Source organism: Lissotriton helveticus, chromosome 1_1 (assembly GCF_964261635.1).
Source record: "Lissotriton helveticus chromosome 1_1, aLisHel1.1, whole genome shotgun sequence".
Taxonomy (NCBI): domain Eukaryota; kingdom Metazoa; phylum Chordata; class Amphibia; order Caudata; family Salamandridae; genus Lissotriton; species Lissotriton helveticus.
Genome location: NC_136057.1, coordinates 486,502,943 through 486,523,953, shown reverse-complemented (window position 1 = coordinate 486,523,953; position 21,011 = coordinate 486,502,943). Strand labels below are relative to the sequence as shown.

Below are 21,011 nucleotides of genomic sequence, written 5' to 3'. Positions count from 1 at the left end.
ACCACCATCTCCCCGGGGAACGTTGGAAGGAGGGGCCGCTCAGTCCCCCTCCCTGAGCCCTTGATGGCCCTGGGGAGGGCCGCCCCTGAGGGCTGGCTCCTGCAGTGTCCCGGGGTGCCCACCATCGGGACACTGCTGTGTGCAATGACAGGGCGGGAGCCGCGCGGCTCCCGCCCGGTCATCGATGAGATGATCGAGAGGCTGGGTAAAGCTCAATACATTATTACATTAGATCTATGTAAAGGGTATTGGCAGGTCCCCTTGAGAAAGCAAGATGGGGAGAAGACAGCTTTCTCGACTCCAGGAGTTTTATATAATTTTACCGTAATTCCCTTTGGGTTACACGGGGCCCGCAACGTTTCAGAGGTTGATGAACACCGTGCTCAGACCCTGTGCCGACTACGCTGCAGCCTATATAGATGACATAGTGATGCACAGCGCTACCTGGGAACAGCATCTTGACCACCTTACCACAGTCATCCAAGCACTGGGAAAGAGTGGCTTAACTATCAACCTGCCAAAAGCAAGTTAGCAGCCAGGTCCGTAAAATACCTAGGGTATCTTCTTGGGGAGGGACTCATAAAACCCCAGAAAGAGAACGTTGCCGCCATAGCTGACATTCCCTTTTCCCAGACAAAAAAAGGACCTCAGAGCCTTCCTAAGCATCTTGGGTTACTACAGATTGTTCATTCCTGATTTTTCCCAAAAGGTAGCCCCCTTGACAGGCCTCCTTCAAAAGCACGTGAACGCAGAAAAAGAGTTACAACAAACCTCAGCTATGCTACAACTCGCCTTTCAAAACCTAAAGACTGCCCTCACCTCTAAGCCCATGTGACTTAGCCCAGATTACAGGAAACCATTCATACTACAAACAGACGCCTCTGATCAAGGACTAGCAGGGCTCGAAAAATTCACTCGACCGCTCGCATTTGCGAGTTAGATTAATTCAGGACGAGCTAGTTTTAGGTCCTTCTCGCCCTTTCTGGCGAGTAGGAAGACAAACTGACATTTGATCTCTGCCTCTGAAAGCAGAGGAAATGTGACAAGATAGCAAGATTTAAAGGCATCTTTATTGCTCACAAAGTAAATGAGCAATAAAAATGCTTTTAAATCTTGTTAACTTGTCACATTTGCTCTGCTTTCAGAGTCAGAGGTCAAGTGCATTTCACTTAGTCGAGGAGATTTTGGAGGTTACTAGACCAGCAGGTCTAGTGCATTTTTTATGATTTTTCGAGCCCTGACTAGGCACTGTCCTGTCTCAAACTGATCCACAAGGACAAGAACGGCCTATATTGTACATAAGCCGGAAACTCTTTCCCTGCGAAAAATGGTATTCAGTGATAGAGAAGGAGGCTTTGGCAATAAAATGGGCGATCGAAAACCTCTTATTATTTTGAAGGGTGTGAATTCACCTTGTATAGCGACCATGCCCCATTAGAATGGCTCTCCCGCAACAAAGGACATATTGACAGGACTCTCAGGTGGTTTTTAGCTCCACAACCCTTTCATTTTCACACTCTTCATCGAAAAGGGAAAGAACAGTCAAATGCTGATACCTCTCCTCCTCCCGCCCCCGACTCTTTTCTGGCTAGCAAGAAAGTTAGGGAAGGGGGATGTGGGGGGCCGACTCGATGTCCGCTATACCTCTCCTTCCTTTATGCCCTAGGGGGCATATACATCCGAACAAGGCTTCCATGGGGCCAGGAGAGAAGGGGGTAACTATTCCTGATACCTCTTACGTGCAGGAGAGAGTCCTGTGACCGGAAAGCCTGGACCAATGGGAGCAAGGAGAGGCAAGGCCATCGCCATGTAAGGAGGACCTGAAGAACCTGGAAGGCGCGCTGAATCCAGAGGAACCAGGGGAGGGAACGAGGACGCTGCACCAAGGGATACTGTCCAGGAAGAGAGAAAGACTGTCTGGACCGACGAAGCGGAGACTCCAGAAGCCATCGCCCCTCCAGACCAATACAGCGAAGACTGTCGGGAGACCTGGTCTGAGGAGTGGTGGATACCCCCGGAGGATACCTGCGAGCTGCGGCAACTCCGGAGAGTTGTGGCTATTGCGGTACGTGAATCGGGAGGGGGAGGGAGTGAAGTGAGGGAACCGGGGAGTGGGCTATGCCACTATGTGCACTGTGTGTTGTTATATTGCCACTAGCCTCCTGCACTTTATTTAAACCCTCACAATCCCTCGGCAATTATCCCACATTTGCCCATTCCTCCTGATCCGCATAGACGCTGATAGATGAACAGCTTTAAACCCCCTACTTTTGCCTCCTTTATCCGTCGGTGACTGAATATCAAAGGGGCCGGATACCAGGGCATCTTCAGTGCCCTGTAGCTAAGGGACTGTTAGAATGGGATAACGCGTCAGTAGTGTTGGCGTTTTGGGATGTCTTACATGCAGTTCATATACAGTCACTCTTTTCTTTTGCTGCTGCATGCATACCTCTCACTTTGGGGATGGTGGAGGGCCCTATCCGGACACAAGCATAAAAAAGGACCAGTATAACTCACCGCCATTCTCTTTTCTCTTTCTTGAGCCTCCTGAGGTATCCCTTTAACAAGGGAAAAGACGAGCCACCTTGGAAGATCATGGCCGAAGATATGAAGAGGAAGAGAAGCATATACCACTTGACTATGCTGACTTTTGGTTTTTGCTATTATCAATAAAGATCTTGTCAACATTGAGCCCCAAATTCAGCTTCCTAGTTTCTCCGTTTGCCCGTCCCTCTCATACATATATATATATATATATACACACATATACATACATATATATATATATATATATATACACATATACATACACATACATATATACACATATACATACATATATACACAAATACATATAAACACATATACATGCATATATATACACACATATACATGCATATATATATATATATATATATATACACATACATGCATATATATATATATATATATATATATATATATACACACATATACATGCATATATATATATATACACACACATATACATGCATATATATATATACACACATATATATATATATACACACACATATATATATACACACACATATATATATACACATATATATATACATACATATACATGCATATATATATATATATACACACATATACATGCATATATACACACACACACATATATATATATACACACACATTGAATATGCTACTTACCAGTATGCATCTGTTCTTGGCATGTAGGGCTGCTAACATTCATATCTTTTGCATAGATCGCCGCCTAGTGTTGGGTCCGGATGATCGCACATTGTTGTCCTGGAAGAGTCTTCGAAGTATCCTGAGATAGGTGGCTCCTCCCCTGGACTACAGTGCGCATGGGCATCGGCTCCATCCCCAGATTGTTTTTAGCCATTGTGGCAGAGATGGAGTGAAAAGTGTAAAGGATGTCCATGCTAATGATTGAATGCAAGAGTATATCTGCAGCTGCGACAGGCACCGGGGAGGAGGGTGGGCGATATGAATGTTAGCAGCCCTACATGCCAAGAACAGATGCATACTGGTAAGTAGCATATTCAGTTCGAGGCATGTGGGCTGCTAAATTCATATCTTTTGCATAGAATATATAGCAGTCCCTCCATTAGCGGCGGTTGCCCGTGCCAGCTGCAGAAACCTGAAAAAGTGTCTTGAGAACAGCCTGTCCTACAGCTGCTTGCTGCTTGGAATGCACATCAACACAGTAGTGTTTTGTAAAGGTGTGCGGTGTAACCCATGTGGCTGCTCTGCAAATGTCTTCCAAAGGAATGTTCCCCAGGAAAGCCATGGATGCCCCCAATTTGCGTGTGGAGTGCGCCCTTGGGGGTATTGTTAAGGTACGTTTAGCTTTTTGATAACAGATTTGGATGCACTTAACAATCCACCTGGCTATTCCTGCTTTGGAAATAGGGTTGCCTTTGTGCTGTGGCGCGAAGGCAACAAAAAGTTGTTTGGTTTTCCTAAAGTGTTGTGTCCTGTCAATGTAGTACATCAACGCCCTCCTAACGTCCAATGTATGGAGCATTCTTTCTGCCACCGTTTGTGGGTTTTGGAAGAATGCGGGCAGGTCAATAGTTTGGTTGAGATGAAACTGTGACACCACCTTCGGAAGGAATTTGGGGTTAGTGCGTAGTACCACCCTATTTGGATGAATTTGTATGAATGGCTCCTGGATTGTGAGCGCTTGCAGCTCACTGACACGTCTTAGTGACGTAATAGCAATAAGAAAAGCCACTTTCCATGTTAGGAACTGGAGTCCACATGAGTGCAGTGGCTCAAAAGGTGGGCCCATCAGCCTGGTGAGGACCACATTGAGGTTCCACACCGGAGCTGGCGGTGTTCTTGGGGGAATGACTCGTTTCAGACCCTCTAGGAAGGCTTTAATGGCAGGCACTCTGAAGACAGAGAGATGTTGCCTGTTCTGAAGATAAGCTGCTATGGCGGATAGATGGATCCGAATGGAAGTGTACGCTAGATTGCACTTGTAAAGATGTAACAGATAGCAAATGATGTTAGGGATAGATGCATCTAGCGGGTTTATGTTATTGGCTGTACAGTGAATGACGAAACGCTTCCATTTTGCAGCATAGCATGCTCTGGTAGTGGGCTTCCTTGCCTCTTTGATGATGTCCATGCATTCTGGAGGTAAGCGAAGGTAGCCAAACTCTAGGACTTCAGGAGCCAGATCGCCAGGTTGAGCTGTTGCGGATCTGGATGCTGAATGTCTCCATGGTTCTGCGTCAAGAGCCTGGGTGTTAGGCGCAGCCTTTGATGCGGCACCACTGAGAGTTCCAGAAACGTGGTGTACCATGGTTGGCGTGCCCACGTTGGAGCAACTAGGATGAGTGTCATCGAGTGCTGCCTTAGCTTTCTTGCCACCAGCGGTATTAGAGGTGCTGGGGGAAAAGCGTACGCAAATCTGCCTGACCAGTTCATCCATATCGCATTCCCCTGCGACTGTGGGTGAGGGAACCTGGCGGCAAAGTGTTGGCATTTTGCATTTTCCCTTGTGGCAAACAGGTCTATCTCTGGATGACCCCACTGCTGGAAGTACGGGCGGAGTACTGATGGATGTAACTCCCACTCGTGCATCTGATTGCTGTATCTGCTGAGCAGATCCGCCATCTGATTGTCCTTGCCCGGGAGGTGTTCTGCCATGAGGAAAATGTTCCTTTGAATGGCCCACTTCCACATGCTCTGAGCCAGATGAGACAGCTGTGGCGAGTGGGTGCCTCCCTGTTTTTGAATGTAGTACATCGCTGTCATGTTGTCCGTCCGGACTAACACTACCTTGTTGCACAGATGTACATTGAAGGACTTGAGCGCCATGAAGATTGCCATCAGTTCTAGATAGTTGATGTGCATCTTTTGTTGCTGCGTCGTCCATAGTCCCTGCACTGTGTAATTGAGCACATGAGCTCCCCATCCCTGGAGAGATGCGTCCGTTGTCAGGATAATCTGTGGCACTGGCTCCTGGAACGGTCGGCCCTTGCAAAGGTTGTGTGGATTCCACCAATGCAGAGAGTTGTACGCCCGACCGGTAACCAACACTAGGTCTGTCATTTGTCCCCGAGCCTGTGTCCACTGATTTGCTAAACATTCCTGGAGCGGACGCATATGTAACCTTGCGTGAGGGACTATGAAGATGCAGGAGGCCATCATGCCTATCAACTGCATGAACACTCTCGCTGGAAGCGAGTGTTGCGGTCTGAACCTTTGGATTAGAGACTGTATGCTGTCTATCCTGACCTTGTTTGGCTGAGCCATAGCAGTCAGGGTATTTATTGTCGCACCCAGAAACTGCCGCACATGTGCTGGTTGAAGGTGCGACTTTGGGTAGTTCAACGAGAAGCCCAGATTGTGAAGGAGGTGAATGGTGGTCGACATGTCCGCGGCGCACTGTTGTTCCGACTTTGCTTGAACGAGCCAGTCGTCCAGGTAGGGGTAGACATGTATGTTCTGCCTCCTGAGGTGCGCCGCTACCGTCGCCAGACACTTGGTAAACACTGTGGGGGCGGTGGTCACTCCGAAGGGTAGGACTTTGAACTGATAATGCCTGCCTTGGATAGTGAACCTGAGATACTTTCTGTGGGACGGGTGTAGTGGTATGTGGAAATAAGCATCCTTGAGGTCTAAGGTTGCTAGGAAGTCCCCTTGGTTCAGCAAGGGAAGAATATGTTGCAGTGTAAGCATATGGAAATGTTCTGACAGTATATACAGGTTGAGGGGGCGCAGATCTAGAATGGGTCTGAGGGATCCGTCCTTCTTTGGAATAAGGAAGTACAGGGAATAGACCCCTGTGCCTTCCTCCTCCACTGGCACGAGCTCGATTGCGCCTTTTTGCAGCATCACCACTACTTCTTGCTGCAATAAGTGCAAGTGCTCTGCGGACATAGGACGTTACCTTGGTGGAATGTTGGGTGGAGTGGACGTTAACTCTAGACAATAACCGTACTGGACAAGTTGTCTTACCCACCTGTCTGTGGTGATGTTTGTCCAGACTGGCAGGAACTGCTGGAGTCTCCCCCCGACAGGTGTTAAATGGTCGGGGGGCAGTGACAGAGAGTCACTGTTTGTTCGGGGCAGAGGAACGGGAGTTGTTGTTTCCTCTACCACGTCCCCTGGTGCTGTTTCCTCGATATCCCCCTTTATTCTGTTTGGGGTACGAGGACTGTGCTCCACCTCTAGTGAACTGTGATTGTTGACCCATCTGTCCTCGGGTAACACCACGTGCACCTGAGCGACGAAAAGTGTTTCCCCGGAATTGTTGTGACTGAAGGGCCCCCATAGACTTAGCTGTTTCGTTGTCTTTTTTAATCTTTTCGAGGGTGGTGTCAACATCAGGACCAAACAGTCTATCAGGATTGACGGGCTGGTTGAGTATGGTTGTTTGAATGTCTGGTTTAAACCCTGATATGCGTAGCCACGCTTGTCGTTTTAGCATGACGCTAGTGTTAATAGCCCTAGCTGCTGTGTCTGCGGCATCAAGTGCACACTTTATTGCTGCGTTGGAGATGAGTTTTCCCTCCTCTATGAGCAGTTTGGTACCCTCTTGAAACTGCGTAGGCAGGTGTTGAAGAAGTTGCTCTAGGGTGTCGTAATGCGCCCTATCATAACGTGCCAATAGCGCTTGTGTGTTTGCTATACGCCAGAAATTGGCAGCCTGCGCAGCTATTCTTTTGCCCACTGCCTCAAGCACTTTAGACTCCTTGTCTGGGGGAGGAGCTTCACCCGTCGTTTGGGAGTTCGCCCGTTTGCGGGCATTTGCGACTACAAGAGAGTCAAGAGGCAACTGTCCCCGAATATATGCTGGGTCTGCAGGTGCCGGCCTGTATTTCTTCTCGATGCGTGGGTTGACCACTCTCGCTCTGGTAGGCTCCTTAAAGATCTCCGCAGCATGTTTAAGGACACCTTTGAGCATAGGAAGTGTCTTGACTGTTCTTTCAGAGACAGAAAAAGTGTCAAATAGAAAATCTTCCTCCACTGGGTCAGCATGCATGTCCACGTCATGATTAGCAGCTGCCCGTTCAATTAGTGCATGAAATCCTGCAGAATTCTCTGTTGGGGATGCACGTGCACTGAAAAGCTGTGGGTCTTGCCCCACTTGTTGGTTTCCCTGGTCACCTGTGTCATCATAGGAATCCTGTTGTGCATCAGGGTAATTGATGGGGAAATTGTACTGGTCATCTTGTCCCCCCTCCTCTCCCCCAGAGTGGTCGGGGGAAGGTGTTGGACTCCTCCTAGGCGGAGGCTGGATAGGTTCAACCAGGGCAGGAATGTCCTGTGCAGGCCTTTTCTTTTTTAGTGGAATAACATAGGAGTCCACTGGTTGGGAAGTGATTTTCCGCTTATAAAGGGTCAACTTGCCAGTGTCTGCGTCGACATAACGCTCAGATTCTTCTCCTGAGTCGTGTTGTCGACCCAATATTCCACCATACGTGGAAGATTCTGATGTCTTTGGCGCCGTCTTTGGTGCAAAGGCTTTCGGTGCCTCCTTCGGCGGCAGAATGTATAGAAGCTTGGCAGTAGGCTTTGCAGGCACTTCCAGCGTCTTCTGGTGCGACGGCGCGGGAGCCGACGTCGCAGTAGCCTTCTCACGAATTCTTTGCAGTGAACTAGCGATGTGAGACGCGCCACCCACCGAGGCACCTGGCGCCGACGAGGAGGCCACCAACGGGCCTTCGCCTCCGACGTTCTGTGGATCCTTTGGAGGCTTAGACGTCGACGCCGCAGCTTTAGACACGGAGTCTTTGGACCTATGAGTAGAGCCTCCGCTCTTTGACCCGAGGGATTTTGTAGACTCCGCTTCGACCCCGCGTCCGTCTAACGGTGCCCCTGTCGGCACCGAATGTTTGTCGACGACTTTTGTGGACTTTGCCGGCGTCGCCCCGGTCGACCCTTGACGGACGACCTTCTTAGAGGACGCATCCCCCGCCGATGACTTCGGCACTGTGGAGTCGACAGTCTTCTTCGACTTCTGTGGCCCGGAGGTCGACGGAGCCGATGAGGTAGCAGGCTTCGGTGTTTTAGATGGAACGTCCGCCATCTTAGGTGCACTCGAATCTGGTAGTTTCAGTTTCGATTTGGCGTCGGCCATTTTAGGTGCAGTCGATACCGATGGTTTCAGTTTCGGTTTCGATACGGGCTGCGTAGCCCCCGCAGGTATGTCCGTGGCCGGGCCTGAAGGCGGGGCCGTGGCTTGCGGTGCAGGGTCTTGGGTAAGGCCGAGTGGCGATCCCGTGACCTGAGCCTGAACCGTGTAACTGTCGGGGCATAGCTCATACCCTGAGCTATCATCCGCGGCCCCATAAACTTCTTCGTTGTCCCCTACCTCGTCGACGTATTCAAGGTCTTGGTCCATGACCCCGTCGTCTTCTTCGGGATCGGCCTCGACCTCCGTCGCAGGTGGTGAGATTTGAAGATGATGGCTTAGGCTCTCTTCTTCTGGGCCGTCGAAGATGTTATCGGGTGCCGGGGCCGCCCGCCGGGCCTCGAGGCGCACCGCGCGCCGAAGCTTGAGCGTTTTCTTCGACCTGAACTTGGAGCAGGCCATGCAGTTCTCCTCGTTATGGTCTGGCGAGAGGCATTTATTACAGACCGGGTGCACGTCGATATGTGGGTATTTGGACCCACAGACGGGACAGTATTTAAACGGGCTCCGGTCCATGTTGAAAAAGTCGTGGTCTTGCCGCGATGAGAAGGCCTCGATGTCCGAAGAGTAACTCGACTCCGCAGATTCCGCCTCAAAGAGACGGGAGAAACTCGAGACCGTACGCAAACAATACCGACGTAGGTAACGAAGGCCTTTTGGCCTTAAAGAAGTAAGTTTTCTCGGTTCCGACAGAGAGACGTCGAGACCGCATCTGAACCCAATGCCGGGAAAAAACAATCTGGGGATGGAGCCGATGCCCATGCGCACTGTAGTCCAGGGGAGGAGCCACCTATCTCAGGATACTTCGAAGACTCTTCCAGGACAACAATGTGCGATCATCCGGACCCAACACTAGGCGGCGATCTATGCAAAAGATATGAATTTAGCAGCCCACATGCCTCGAACACATATATATACACACACACACATATACATATATATATATACACACATGAATACATATACACACATGCATACATATACACACATGCATACATGCACACACATGCATACATGCACACATATGCATACATGCACACATATGCACACATATGCATACATATACATATATACACATATACATACATATACACATATGCATGCATATACACATATACATACATATACACATATACATACATATACACATATTTATACATATACACACACGCTTTGGGGTTTAATCGACTAGTGAATGCCTGCACCACAAGACTTTCTGGAGAAGATGTTTGAGGAGGAGGGCAGGTTCCCACAGATTAGGCTTGTGCCTCCTTGAAATCTGCCTGTTTACAGGAGGGCAAGATCATTGATTAGCCCAGGTGTCCAGCAGCGGATCTGTGAGGGCCTCATTAAAATGGAGAAGAGGATCCTCGTGGTATGTCCTGGATGGAGCACCTTTGTGAAGAGGTTTGTCTTGACCTTCAGTAGAGGGTAACTTGAGGTCTATCACCTCTGTTGCCCTCCTAAAGACTATAGAAAAGGAGGAAAATCGTTTGGTAGTCACGGTCGGCAAAGATAACTAGACAGCAGTGTTAGAAGACTCAAGTCCACTGGTGTCCTGCAAGTCAAAAATAGATTCTTCTCATCATGTAAGTTACTTTCGTCATCATCGTAATCATATTGATGTTATGTTATGTTAGGCTCATTTATTAAGCGCACAGATGCTCCAGCGAAGGAGCGTCCTGGCGCCCGACAAGGTAGCAACACAACACAACTGGACAGAACAGAGCAGGGAAAATTTAAGGAAACAAAAAAGTTTTTACTGCTCGACGGAAAGAAAGCAGATCCCTAAGGGCGCGAATCGCCGGGGGAAGGGAGTTCCACAACACTGCGGCGCGAACTTGAAAAGAGCGGCCGCCTGCCCTGCAACGCTTAAAGCGGGGGACGACCGCAAGTTCTAGGTCGGAAGATCTTAAAGCCCGGACCGGAACATAGCGGGACAGAAGATTGGAAAGGATCATAGCAGGGGATCCCTTGAGAATTTTGTAGGCTACACAGAGGGTCTTGAACTGGATCCTTTGCGCAATCGGAAGCCAATGCAGCGTACGCAAGGTGTTAACAATTGGGCAAGATCTGGGTTGTCCCACAACAGCTCTCGCTGCGGCATTCTGGATGCGCTGCAGGCGGGTGATTTCCGATTGATTTAATCCCGCTAGAAGGGAACTGGCGTAATCAAGCCTAGAGATCACGGTTGCTTGAATCACAAGTTTCCTGGTGGTGGCATCAAATTTTTTTAGTACAGGCCGTAGTCCACGCAAAATGCCAAAGCAGCAGGCCGCCGTGCGCTTGGTATGGCAGACAAAGGTGAGAGTTGGATCGAGCCATACCCCAAGGTTTTTTAACTCAGCGACCGGGGTTGGCGTAGGACCCAGATCCGACGGCCACCACCTGTCTCCCCAGAGTTCTGTTTGTTTGCCAAAGATCATGACCTCCGTCTTGCTTGCGTTCAGCTGGAGACAGTTGGAGGTCATCTAGCTGGCGACCGCCCGAAGTCCTTTCTGGAATCTGGGGGCATCCACATCCGCATCCCCGCTGATCATGACCGCTAACTGGGTGTCATCGGCATAGGACACCATGGTCATACCCCAATGCCTGACCACCTCAGCCAGCGGTCTCACGTATAGATTGAATAACGTGGGACTCAGCGAGGAGCCCTGGGGGACCCCCAGATCCAGAGGATGGAGTTTGGACTGATAAGGCGGGACGGCTACGCAAAAGGAGCGGTTGGCTAGAAAAGAACGGAACCACTGGAGAGCAAGGCCAGTGACACCAGCTTCCTCCAGACGAAGCAGAAGGATAGGGTGGGACACGGTGTCAAAGGCGGCGCTCAGGTCTAATAGCACCAGCGCCGCCGTTTGCCCCGCATCTAGCACGGAGCGTAAATGCTCCACCATGTACAGTAGAGCAGTCTCCCGGCTGTGCCCAGCCCGGAATCCATTCTGCGTTCTGTCTAAGATGTTTGCCTGAAGAAGATGGTCCGAGAGGACAGAGTTGACATGCGCCTCCGCCACTTTAGCAGGCCACGGGAGAAGTGAAATTGGACGGTAGTTCTCGGGCTTGCCGACGTCCAGAGACGGTTTCTTAAGAATGGGCATGACCACTGCCTGCTTCCACTTCAGTGGGACCACGCCGGATGTTAATGAGATGTTGATCAAAGAGCAAACCGGCGAGAGACCGTGGGATGCTAGATCTTTAAACAGAGCTGGCCGTAGAGGATCAGCCGGTGACCCTGACTTAACCTGCTGGGCCAGTTTACTGAAACTTTCTGATGTTAAGCTCGGGAAGGAATGTAAAACATCCAGAGCTAGGGGCTTGAGAGGTCTACCGACAGGGGGTACAACCGAGGGAAAGGCTCTATAGATGGCATGAACCTTTTCCAAAAAGAAAGCCGCCAAGGTTTCACAGTGTGCAATAGAGCTCTGATGAGTCGCTGCCACCTTTTTAGCAATAAGGTCTTTCAGGGCCTTAAAAATGGTTTTGGAGGGGTTAGTGCTGGTGCGAAATTGCAAGGCGTAGAAAGCCGCGCGGGTTCTGCAAACTGCACGATGGTAAAGTTTTACAGTGGCCAAGTACAAAACTTTTTTGTCGCTGTTATAAGTTTTGCGCCATTCCCGCTCAGCGCGCCTACAGGTGCTTTTAAGCACCCGCAGCGAATCATCGTACCACGGGCTTGGATCCCTTGCCCCACATTTACACGAGGCTATTGGAATAAGGGAATCAAGGGCCCTAGTAACCCACTCACAAAAGCGATCGTAGCCCACATCCACAGTCTCAATTGGACCTAGCGGGTCGGTAGACAAAAGATGGAAAAAGTCATCAAGTTTCAATTTATTCCAACGCCGTCTAGGAATAGAGCTCACCATGGGTTTGAGTTGCGGCTCTTACAGGGGGCACTGGATGCACACCAGGTAGTGATCGGTCCAGGCCAGCGGGGATGGAGTGGAAATACTGACTTCCGCTAGATTGGTGAAGAAAGGATCTAGGGTGTGACCACCTACATGAGTAGGCTGCGACACCAACTGAACAAGCTGAAGAGCCTCAAGATCAGCAACAGAGCTATATACTGCTGGAATAGACATATTGTCATAATGGAAGTTTAAGTCGCCGAGGATGGAAAAATTGGAGCAACTTGCTGCCAAGGTGCTGATAGCATCTGGGAGGGCCTTCCTGAAGGCCACTTCACTACCAGGGGGGCGGTAAATCAAAAGGCCCGAGAAAGCAAAGTTAGGCGTAATAGCGATCTTAAACAGCGCGCTTTCACAGCCAGTGATTTTTTGCCCTTGCCAGACGCACGGGTAGCAGGACTTAACCGCAAGCGCTATTCCCCCACCTCTAGAGGCTCGGTTAAGAGTGTACACTGAGTACTCGGGCGGGAAGGCCAAGTTAATGACGGCCGTGTCAGCGTCTTGCAGCCAGGTCTCCGTCAGGCAGAAAACATCCGGCGACTCCTTACCTATCAGGTCGGAAATGTCTTGATGATGTTTGACCATCGACCTGACATTCAGGTTCCAAATGCTGAAAGATGGACTAGCGCTGTCTACCGCCGCAGCAGAGTCATTGCTCACACATGTTAAAGGGGCGGGGAGGTCCAACGTCCCGCAAACACATGAGTGAGGACCACACAGCGGCCCGACCCGCGGAGCATCACAGGTCCTGTATCGTTGGCCAATGGCCAGCAACGTGTCCCTGGTGTAACACAGCATTATGTACCTCGGATCATCCAGCGGTAAGGGCCATGGTCCTGCCCTGTACTGCGCGTCCTGGCGCGGACGGGCGCAGACGGGCAGGACTCTGGCACGACTCCGGCCACGCGAAGGCACGCCCGCTGCGCGATCCTGCTGCGCTAGGGGAGGAGCATTAAGTAGGTGTTCCCTCGCTGGCTCCTGCGCACTAAAGCGCAGGCAGATAGTGGCGCCAACACCAACACTCACCCCACTCCAAGATGGCGACCAAAAAAGGAGACCCACCCCAAGAACCGGACCCGCACAAGCGGCGGTGAACTACCGATTATTATGCAGGTGAGGGGGATTTAAAACCAGGGGATAACGAACTAAAAAGAAAGCAAATAGTAAAAAAAGGCTTTTAAAATAGAAATATCAGCAAAAGCGCACGAAGCGCTACAGCAGCAGTACGCTACCTTGTCAGGGCGAGGCTACAATGGGACTCGCCTTAAGTAGGTGTTCCCTCGCTGGCTCCTGCGCACTAAAGCGCAGGCAGATAGTGGCGCCTACACCAACACTCACCCCACTCCAAGATGGCGACCAAAAAAGGAGACCCACCCCAAGAACCGGACCCGCACAAGCGGCGGTGAACTACCGATTATTATGCAGGTGAGGGGGATTTAAAACCAGGGGATAACGAACTAAAAAGAAAGCAAATAGTAAAAAAGGCTTTTAAAATAGAAATATCAGCAAAAGCGCACGAAGCGCTACAGCAGCAGTACGCTACCTTGTCAGTGTCAGTGATGATACTGAGTTTCGGGTTTGGAGTGAAACGAAATTTGAGGTCAGTGCAATTTCAATGGAGGTCACTTTGGGTGCCCGTTCGAATCAGAGGGGACTATAAGCTCTGCCTCTGGGGTCAGTGTCATTGGTGTAGGCGCCAAGGCATAAGGTTGAAACATCGGTTGTGGCGCAGTAAGAAGGTCGATGCCCAGAGTCGAGGCTGACCTTGGAGCAAACTTGAGTGACACAGTTGGCGTTGGCGATGAATCTGCAGGTGCTTATCCGACAGGAGACCACCTTGTATCTTTAGGGTCCAAAGGTGCTACACAGGGACCTAAACCATTACCAAAAAGTCTGTCCATGGCCTCCTTGAATTTGCAGAGTTGCTGTGGCGTCACCGCTGGACTAGGGTAAACTGGATTAATGAGAATGAGGGTCAGAATCTGTTCCAATGACTGATTTGCTGATTAGAGGTAGCCGGGGTGTCACACAGCTTCTAACAGTAGGAACAGTGGGACAAAAGGAAGTCGTGCTTCAATTTCTTTAACTTATCATAAGACTGATTTCAAGGATGATCGTTCAAAAGATCGGTCTCAGGAGCGCATCCACACTCTGGAATTTAACCAAGACACACAAGGGAGTTGCTATGAAAATATTCACGAGCTAGTCTGGCACCTGGGGATATTCACAAGGTGAGAAATAAACAGTTGGAAGTATCCATCAGAACTGGGACTTAATAGGCATGGCAAAACATACTGCCACCTTGGAGAATAGGGTGGAGTAGTTTGAGGTGACATGCGTGTTTTGTACACAGTCTGTGGTACAGAGGTTTAAGGAGATAATGTGTCCCAGGTACTTAACACTACTCCGCATCACAGAGGGGCAAAGGAATACAAAAAGCTGAACTAGGGACGGGAACTCATTAAAGTCTCAGGCACATATTCCTGAAGCCTGTGTGAATGGAGTTAATAAGCACATGCTCTTGGGTTTCATTTGCTGAATCAAAGATACATCAATGGGAATTGTGGCAGTAGGAAGGGGGCATAGACAAGGGAGGGGAATGAGTTTTCTTCAGTTATTTGTTTCCCTCTGGACTTCAGTGTAGTTGGATGTATGTGTTAATATAAAATCCATAAAAGGATTTTAACCATAAATCGGTCAACTTTTTCTTGTTTAACTACTTCAGTTAAGAGTAAGTCTCCCAGGTATTTTAATTTTTGTAACTGAGATACAAGCAAATCGTGAAACTCTTGATAGGATTTCTGACATCCCTTTCACCACATTCATGCCAATATAAAACATCAAAATAAATAAATCAGTATACTCAACTGTCAATCTACCACCTCTCAGGACTCAATTTACAGCTCTGTTTGAGACATTATGTCACGGACCTTAATATGTTTTCAGACAACCTATTTCTTATGATTCACAGATAGCAAGCAATGCACCATTATTGCTTACCTCTCCTTCAGGGGTGTCAGATGGGCAGAGCATACCCCACTGTGATGGCTGTAGAGATCGGGGACCACTGACTTTCCTTGTTTTTTCAAACTGAGATGAGATCCTTGTCATCATACCAAGAGCAGATATAAAGGATAAACGGGACAACACTTGGGTCACACCTTGGCGGTCCATTTTGAATCTTTTCAGTGACCAGTTGCCCTAGAAAAAAACAAAAATATTTGCTACATATTCTCATTTGTAATCCTCATGGTAATCAATTTCAATAATTCCACATCAGAATACCATAAAACAAAGAGATACTTCATACCAATGCTATACAACTTCTGAATAGTGGTGTGTGCCTTTCTAATACATATACAAAGAAGACAGCTTAAAAACATGGACTATTTTGAAAGCGAGACTTCGTCGAGAGCGTCACAAGGGCAAATTTGTTTCGTTTAGCATAATGTTGGTTGGTTAGTTCTCGCATTCTCAAAACCTGATCAATGCCCAACCAAACCCTAACAAATAAGGTTTCTCAATAAGGAATGAAGGGTTGTGTATTCATTTCTTTTATTCTGTATATTGTAAAATGTTATATATTGTAATTGCAAGCCACATGGAATCCGCGCAGCATGGTGAGTTTATAGATGTATGATGATTAGACTACCTCCATGCTGGTGAATACATGAACCTTTCCAACCTGTTTGACCCTCCACTTTGTTTGAGGAAGCACCGCTTCCTGGGCCTTCAGTGCAAGCAGCATTTTTGCATAAAGTCCATAAGTTTGCAGGAAGATGAACAACATTTTTTTTTGCACAAAATCCATAAGTTTGCAGGAAGATGCAAGATGATAAAGAAGTTCCACACCAGCCACAGACTTCCTGCACCGGTCTTGGTTCTGCCCACCAATCAGAAGATACTGGACGGTGAGGGTATCTTCGGAGTTGGTCGTGACGCTGATGGTGTTCCTGTAGATGATGGTGATTCCTCCTCCGGTTTGGTCAGGGTGATCTTGCAGCCGTCCGGGATGGCTATGGCGATGTCGGGGGCTGCGGAGGTGTTCATCTACGTTTCCGTGAGGAAGGCAACGTCCGGCGCTGTTGTGTCGAGGAGGTCCCAGAGTTTGATGGCGTGCTTGTGGACGGAGCCGGTGTTGAGTAGGATGCACTTGAGGTGGTTGTTGTTGTTGCCTGGTCCGGAGGGTGGCGTGCAGGTTCGGAGGCAGGTGAATTTGCAGACTTGGCAGGAGAAGGGTCCGTGGGTGTGCTTTGGGGTGGCTCGGTAGCAGGCGGCTGGTCGGCCGGCCGGTGTTGAGTGCGTGGAGGGTGGCGGTGTCGTATCTCAGTCAGATTTCCAGGCTTCGGTGGGGGCCAGGGGTTCTGGCGCTGGGCGCGGTCCAGGCGTGGACGGGCGCAGATGGGCTTGCCTTTGGCGCGGCCTCCATATGAGGGGCTGAGGGAGGGAGGAGCAGCTGGGAGGCGGGAGCGGGGCAGCAAATGGGAGACAAGGGGGTGGGGCTGCAGGGGATGCATCGGCGGGAAAGTGGCACAGAAGGCAAAAGGGGGGTACAGGGGGGAGGGGGAGAGAGTCATCAAGGGTCACAATCAGCAGTAAACAACTGTAAGCACAGATAGTCACGGATCACAGTAACAAAAAAAGGGGCACAGAGACGGGGCAACAGCAGGCAGAGTGAACGCAGTACAAAAGGAGCGGAGAAACCTGAAAATAGCGCAGAAGCACACAGGGGGGCTGAGTGGTGGCTGGGGGGGCGGGACCTACCATCGAGAGCTCTTAAAGGTGGCTACAGGTAGGCGCTCAGTGGAGAAGCAGTGGGGGAAGCAGCGGCCACAAGGTTGTATTTTCTGGCTATAAACTCTTGGTCATCGGCAACCCCCTGAACAGATGGAGTTCTCCATTCAGCTGTGGTGCATTCCTCTCACTCTTCATCACCGGTGGCAGCACCATATGATCAAACCCACGGCCAGTCGGAGGGTGATACGCTTCTGGCAGACACTTGGCACAGCTCACTGCAAGAAGTGAACAGAGAGGGCTGGCCGACTTTCTTGAGACTCGTTTCTGGGATTCCACTTGACAGGAACTTCAATAGGCATCACCTCCTGGAAAGTCTCTCCTCCTACAGGGCCAGAAAAGATTCTAAGATCCTTAAGCTGATGCTCAGTTCCGCTAACAGAGAGTAAGGACTACAAGTGATGCTACCTCACTTCTGGTAGACTCTGTCAGGTAGACACCAGCCACTGTTGCACAGCAGCTCTTCCAGTACTCTGCAGAGCACTTCATTCCTTGGTCAAGAAGTTCGTGGTACTGAAACAAAGTGGGTGGTTTAGATCTTAATTTTATAATGATTTTCCAGACAAAGGATAAGGATCCACTATCTTAAGGTTCAAAAGTGATTTGGGTTGGTTCACTTTCAAGTGTACTCCTCGGGCTGCTCTCCAGAGTCTTTGCTTAAAGTGATTATTCTCAAAAGAGGACAAATTGGGGATGGTGCCAAGCAGGAGACCCAAAACATAGATAAAATTAGGAATGAGCTTACCACACCTGGCTGTTATCAGCCTTCCTAAAGCAGTAATTAGATACAGGGAAAAAGACATGCCTGGCCTAGAAATCTCCTCACCTTTTAACTGCAACTACATGCTTCACCCCTACCATCTACCAAATCGCAGTGCTTAGAAAAAACTAATCAGCAGCTCCTTGCTGACAACATAAATATGGAATTTCTACTGGTAGCCCCATTTCCACCCTACTCACTTCAGTGTTTGGATCTCTTTCATCCTGCCACAGCAATGCAGAAAAATCACTTTCACTATCTGGTGAAGCTATCTTCATTCTCAATCTTGTGCAATACTACAACCAGGGCCATCCAAACTGGATCCCATTGGCTGCAGTACTCTGTCTCTCTCTCCCGTACACACACACAGTCCTACTACCACCAATGTCACAGACGTATTATATACGCACGTATGCACTTGACAAGCAGACGATGGTTCGAAATCACATAACAGTGACATTTTACAAAAGAAAGGTCAGTAGCCCACACACAATCAAAGACAAAAATGAAAAGGTCAGCAGAAGGAGAGTACAACTGATCATGAGCTTGGAGGGAGTACACATCAGGTACATGAGTACCAAAATAGGGTTCCAGTGCAGCATGATCAATAGTGTTGGTGAGGATATATGGAACAGCCCCTTCAAAAACGAAAGCGCTGACGACTTGGAGAGAGTGTGACGTGGCACCCATAAAAAGGCTGAAGGGCACAAAGGTAACTTTGAACTGTTTTCACAACAGACCTTGGCAGGGCTAAAGAAAGGCAGAACATGAGAATATCAGACAACTTTGCATTCAAGTGTTGGATGTTGTAGGAGAAACACCAAAAAACGAAATTCTCCCAGTGGCCTGCATATGCAGTCTTGGTGATAGGAGGCCTGGCTGCCAAAATTACACCATCCCTAGCGTTTAAATACCCTGCCAGGAGTGTTGTAAACGAATCTAGGACTCTAGTTAAATATTCCCGATTCATGCCCTTATGTGGGTATATCAAATCATATCCTTATATAGGCATAAGAATCATACCCATATTAAGACATAGCCAATGCAGTCCAAATACGGCAAGGATATTCCCATAGACTCCTAGAAAGCACAACGTGTTCTTAAACAAACCAAGCCTCCAGCAACCCGGGTATCCCCCCTGCTTCTGTATTGATTTGTGCTAGAACTCCCGGAGTCCTGAAAGAACTGCGAGTTCTTAGTGACGTCTTATGTCCAACCTTACGTCAAACTCGGCACCTTCCAGGAATAAATATACCAGCATCTGCCCTAGCAAAACACACAGTAGTTTGGAGCAGATCGACTATCTACTTGCCCGACGCCCTGCTGTAGCAAGTGCCGAAGGAAGCCGACCCTCCCGTTGACGCACTGAGAGAGACGCTGTCTTTTCTCCTGCCGAGAAATCCAGCTCCAGTGTTTCCCGGTCACCCTTGCGGGTTGCTGGGAGATCGAGTCCTGAGAGAGAGATACAAGACCTCCTTCATTCTATAACCAAGGTACGGAGCTGATTAGACCTTTAGAGAATTCTTGATTTAGATTCTTGGCAGAAACTATCTTAACTCAAACTACATCTCACTTACTCCTTCCCTGTACTAGGCTTAGGTTAGGTTACACCAGGGTAGGCGTATCTTAGAAGCACCAGTTGAGTACGTTTAGTCATGATTTTATCATTGTATGTATGTGATCTATTTTAAACACCGTATGGCTTAGAAACCATACCATGCTTTTACAGTATTATTTGATAATACTCCTTTTACTGTACGCACTTTACTTTATGACAAGTATTGCGATTGTAGCAATTCACTTCTCTTGCATGAGAAAGAAGACTGTTCAATAAATAACCTCTTTTATTGAAAACGCTCGTCTCTCTGTTTCTCTGCACTTCTGGTGAAACTAAGCATGCACGATTGACTGAGTAAAATAGCTATCTATTGTTTCCGCGACTCTGGAGATATACTCCTTGTTCTAGGGGAGCAAAGTTGTCATGTTTATGCGGTTGTCAGAAAATAATCCCTTCTTGTGAATTCGAGAAAGTTTCTAGTGACCTCTGAGCTAGCTGGCATTCATAATTAAGTCTGACATATTCAATAGAGACCTAGTCGACCTCAGTCCTACATCTAAACTATCGTTTATGTTATTCCAATGCGCAGAGCCTATTGGGAATATAGGAACTACACTACAATGGCGCCCAACGTTTGGTAAGGCGATAATTTAACGCTAGATACTAGAGTAACTCAGTCGTGCTTTTCACACAGACCCCTTTTTCCCGTAAAAACTCCAATAGACGTCTGGAGTGGGTGAAAGGTTAATATCCGCCAAAACTTAGTAGGATGAGAATCCTATGAATTAGTTTTTGGTTTAGTCAACGTTGAAGGATACAGTGTTCCAAAATATTGTGCACCTAATCTTTGTTTCCTTGAAACTTGCTCTGCAAACTTTCTGTAAGTAAAAATGACGGAAAGTGACGACGAAAGGGAAAGAGCTGGAATAGCAGCTCAAGCAGTCTTAGATGACACAGCTCTCCAACAAAATGAACCGGATGCTATATTCATCTCGGTAAATATAAGGAAAGCCATAACTATAAAACTTACAGAAAATGGAGTATCATCAAGAGGTGGTACAGTCATATTTGTGGTAGAGGACAATGAATATCGGCAGACAGAGGTATTCTATTCATGGATAACTTTTCCAGCAGAAAATGCTGTGACACACGAGTTCCACTACTACAAAACAGAGGAACCTCCGGAGGAATACATTCCCTTCGAGGACGTTGAAATTCCAATAACTTACCAAGAGCATCAGCTCTGGTTTAATGGCACCCTAAAACATCAAAATCACATTACCAGGCTCGGTCCACTAAGTAGACCAGGAGCCACATGGCCGGTTCTAG

The 21,011-nt window shown here is 48.5% G+C and overlaps 1 protein-coding gene across 1 annotated transcript in view; it reads right to left on the bottom strand.

Moving 5' to 3' along the window:
• The window catches only part of POLR3B (RNA polymerase III subunit B), a 943,591-nt gene that overhangs the window by 404,309 nt on the left and 518,271 nt on the right, over positions 1 to 21,011 (bottom strand). Inside the window, exon 14 of the mRNA XM_078673925.1 lies at positions 15,571 to 15,771. Within this exon, the coding sequence (XP_078530051.1) occupies positions 15,571 to 15,771 (201 nt within the window). The remainder of the gene's footprint in view (positions 1 to 15,570; positions 15,772 to 21,011) is intronic.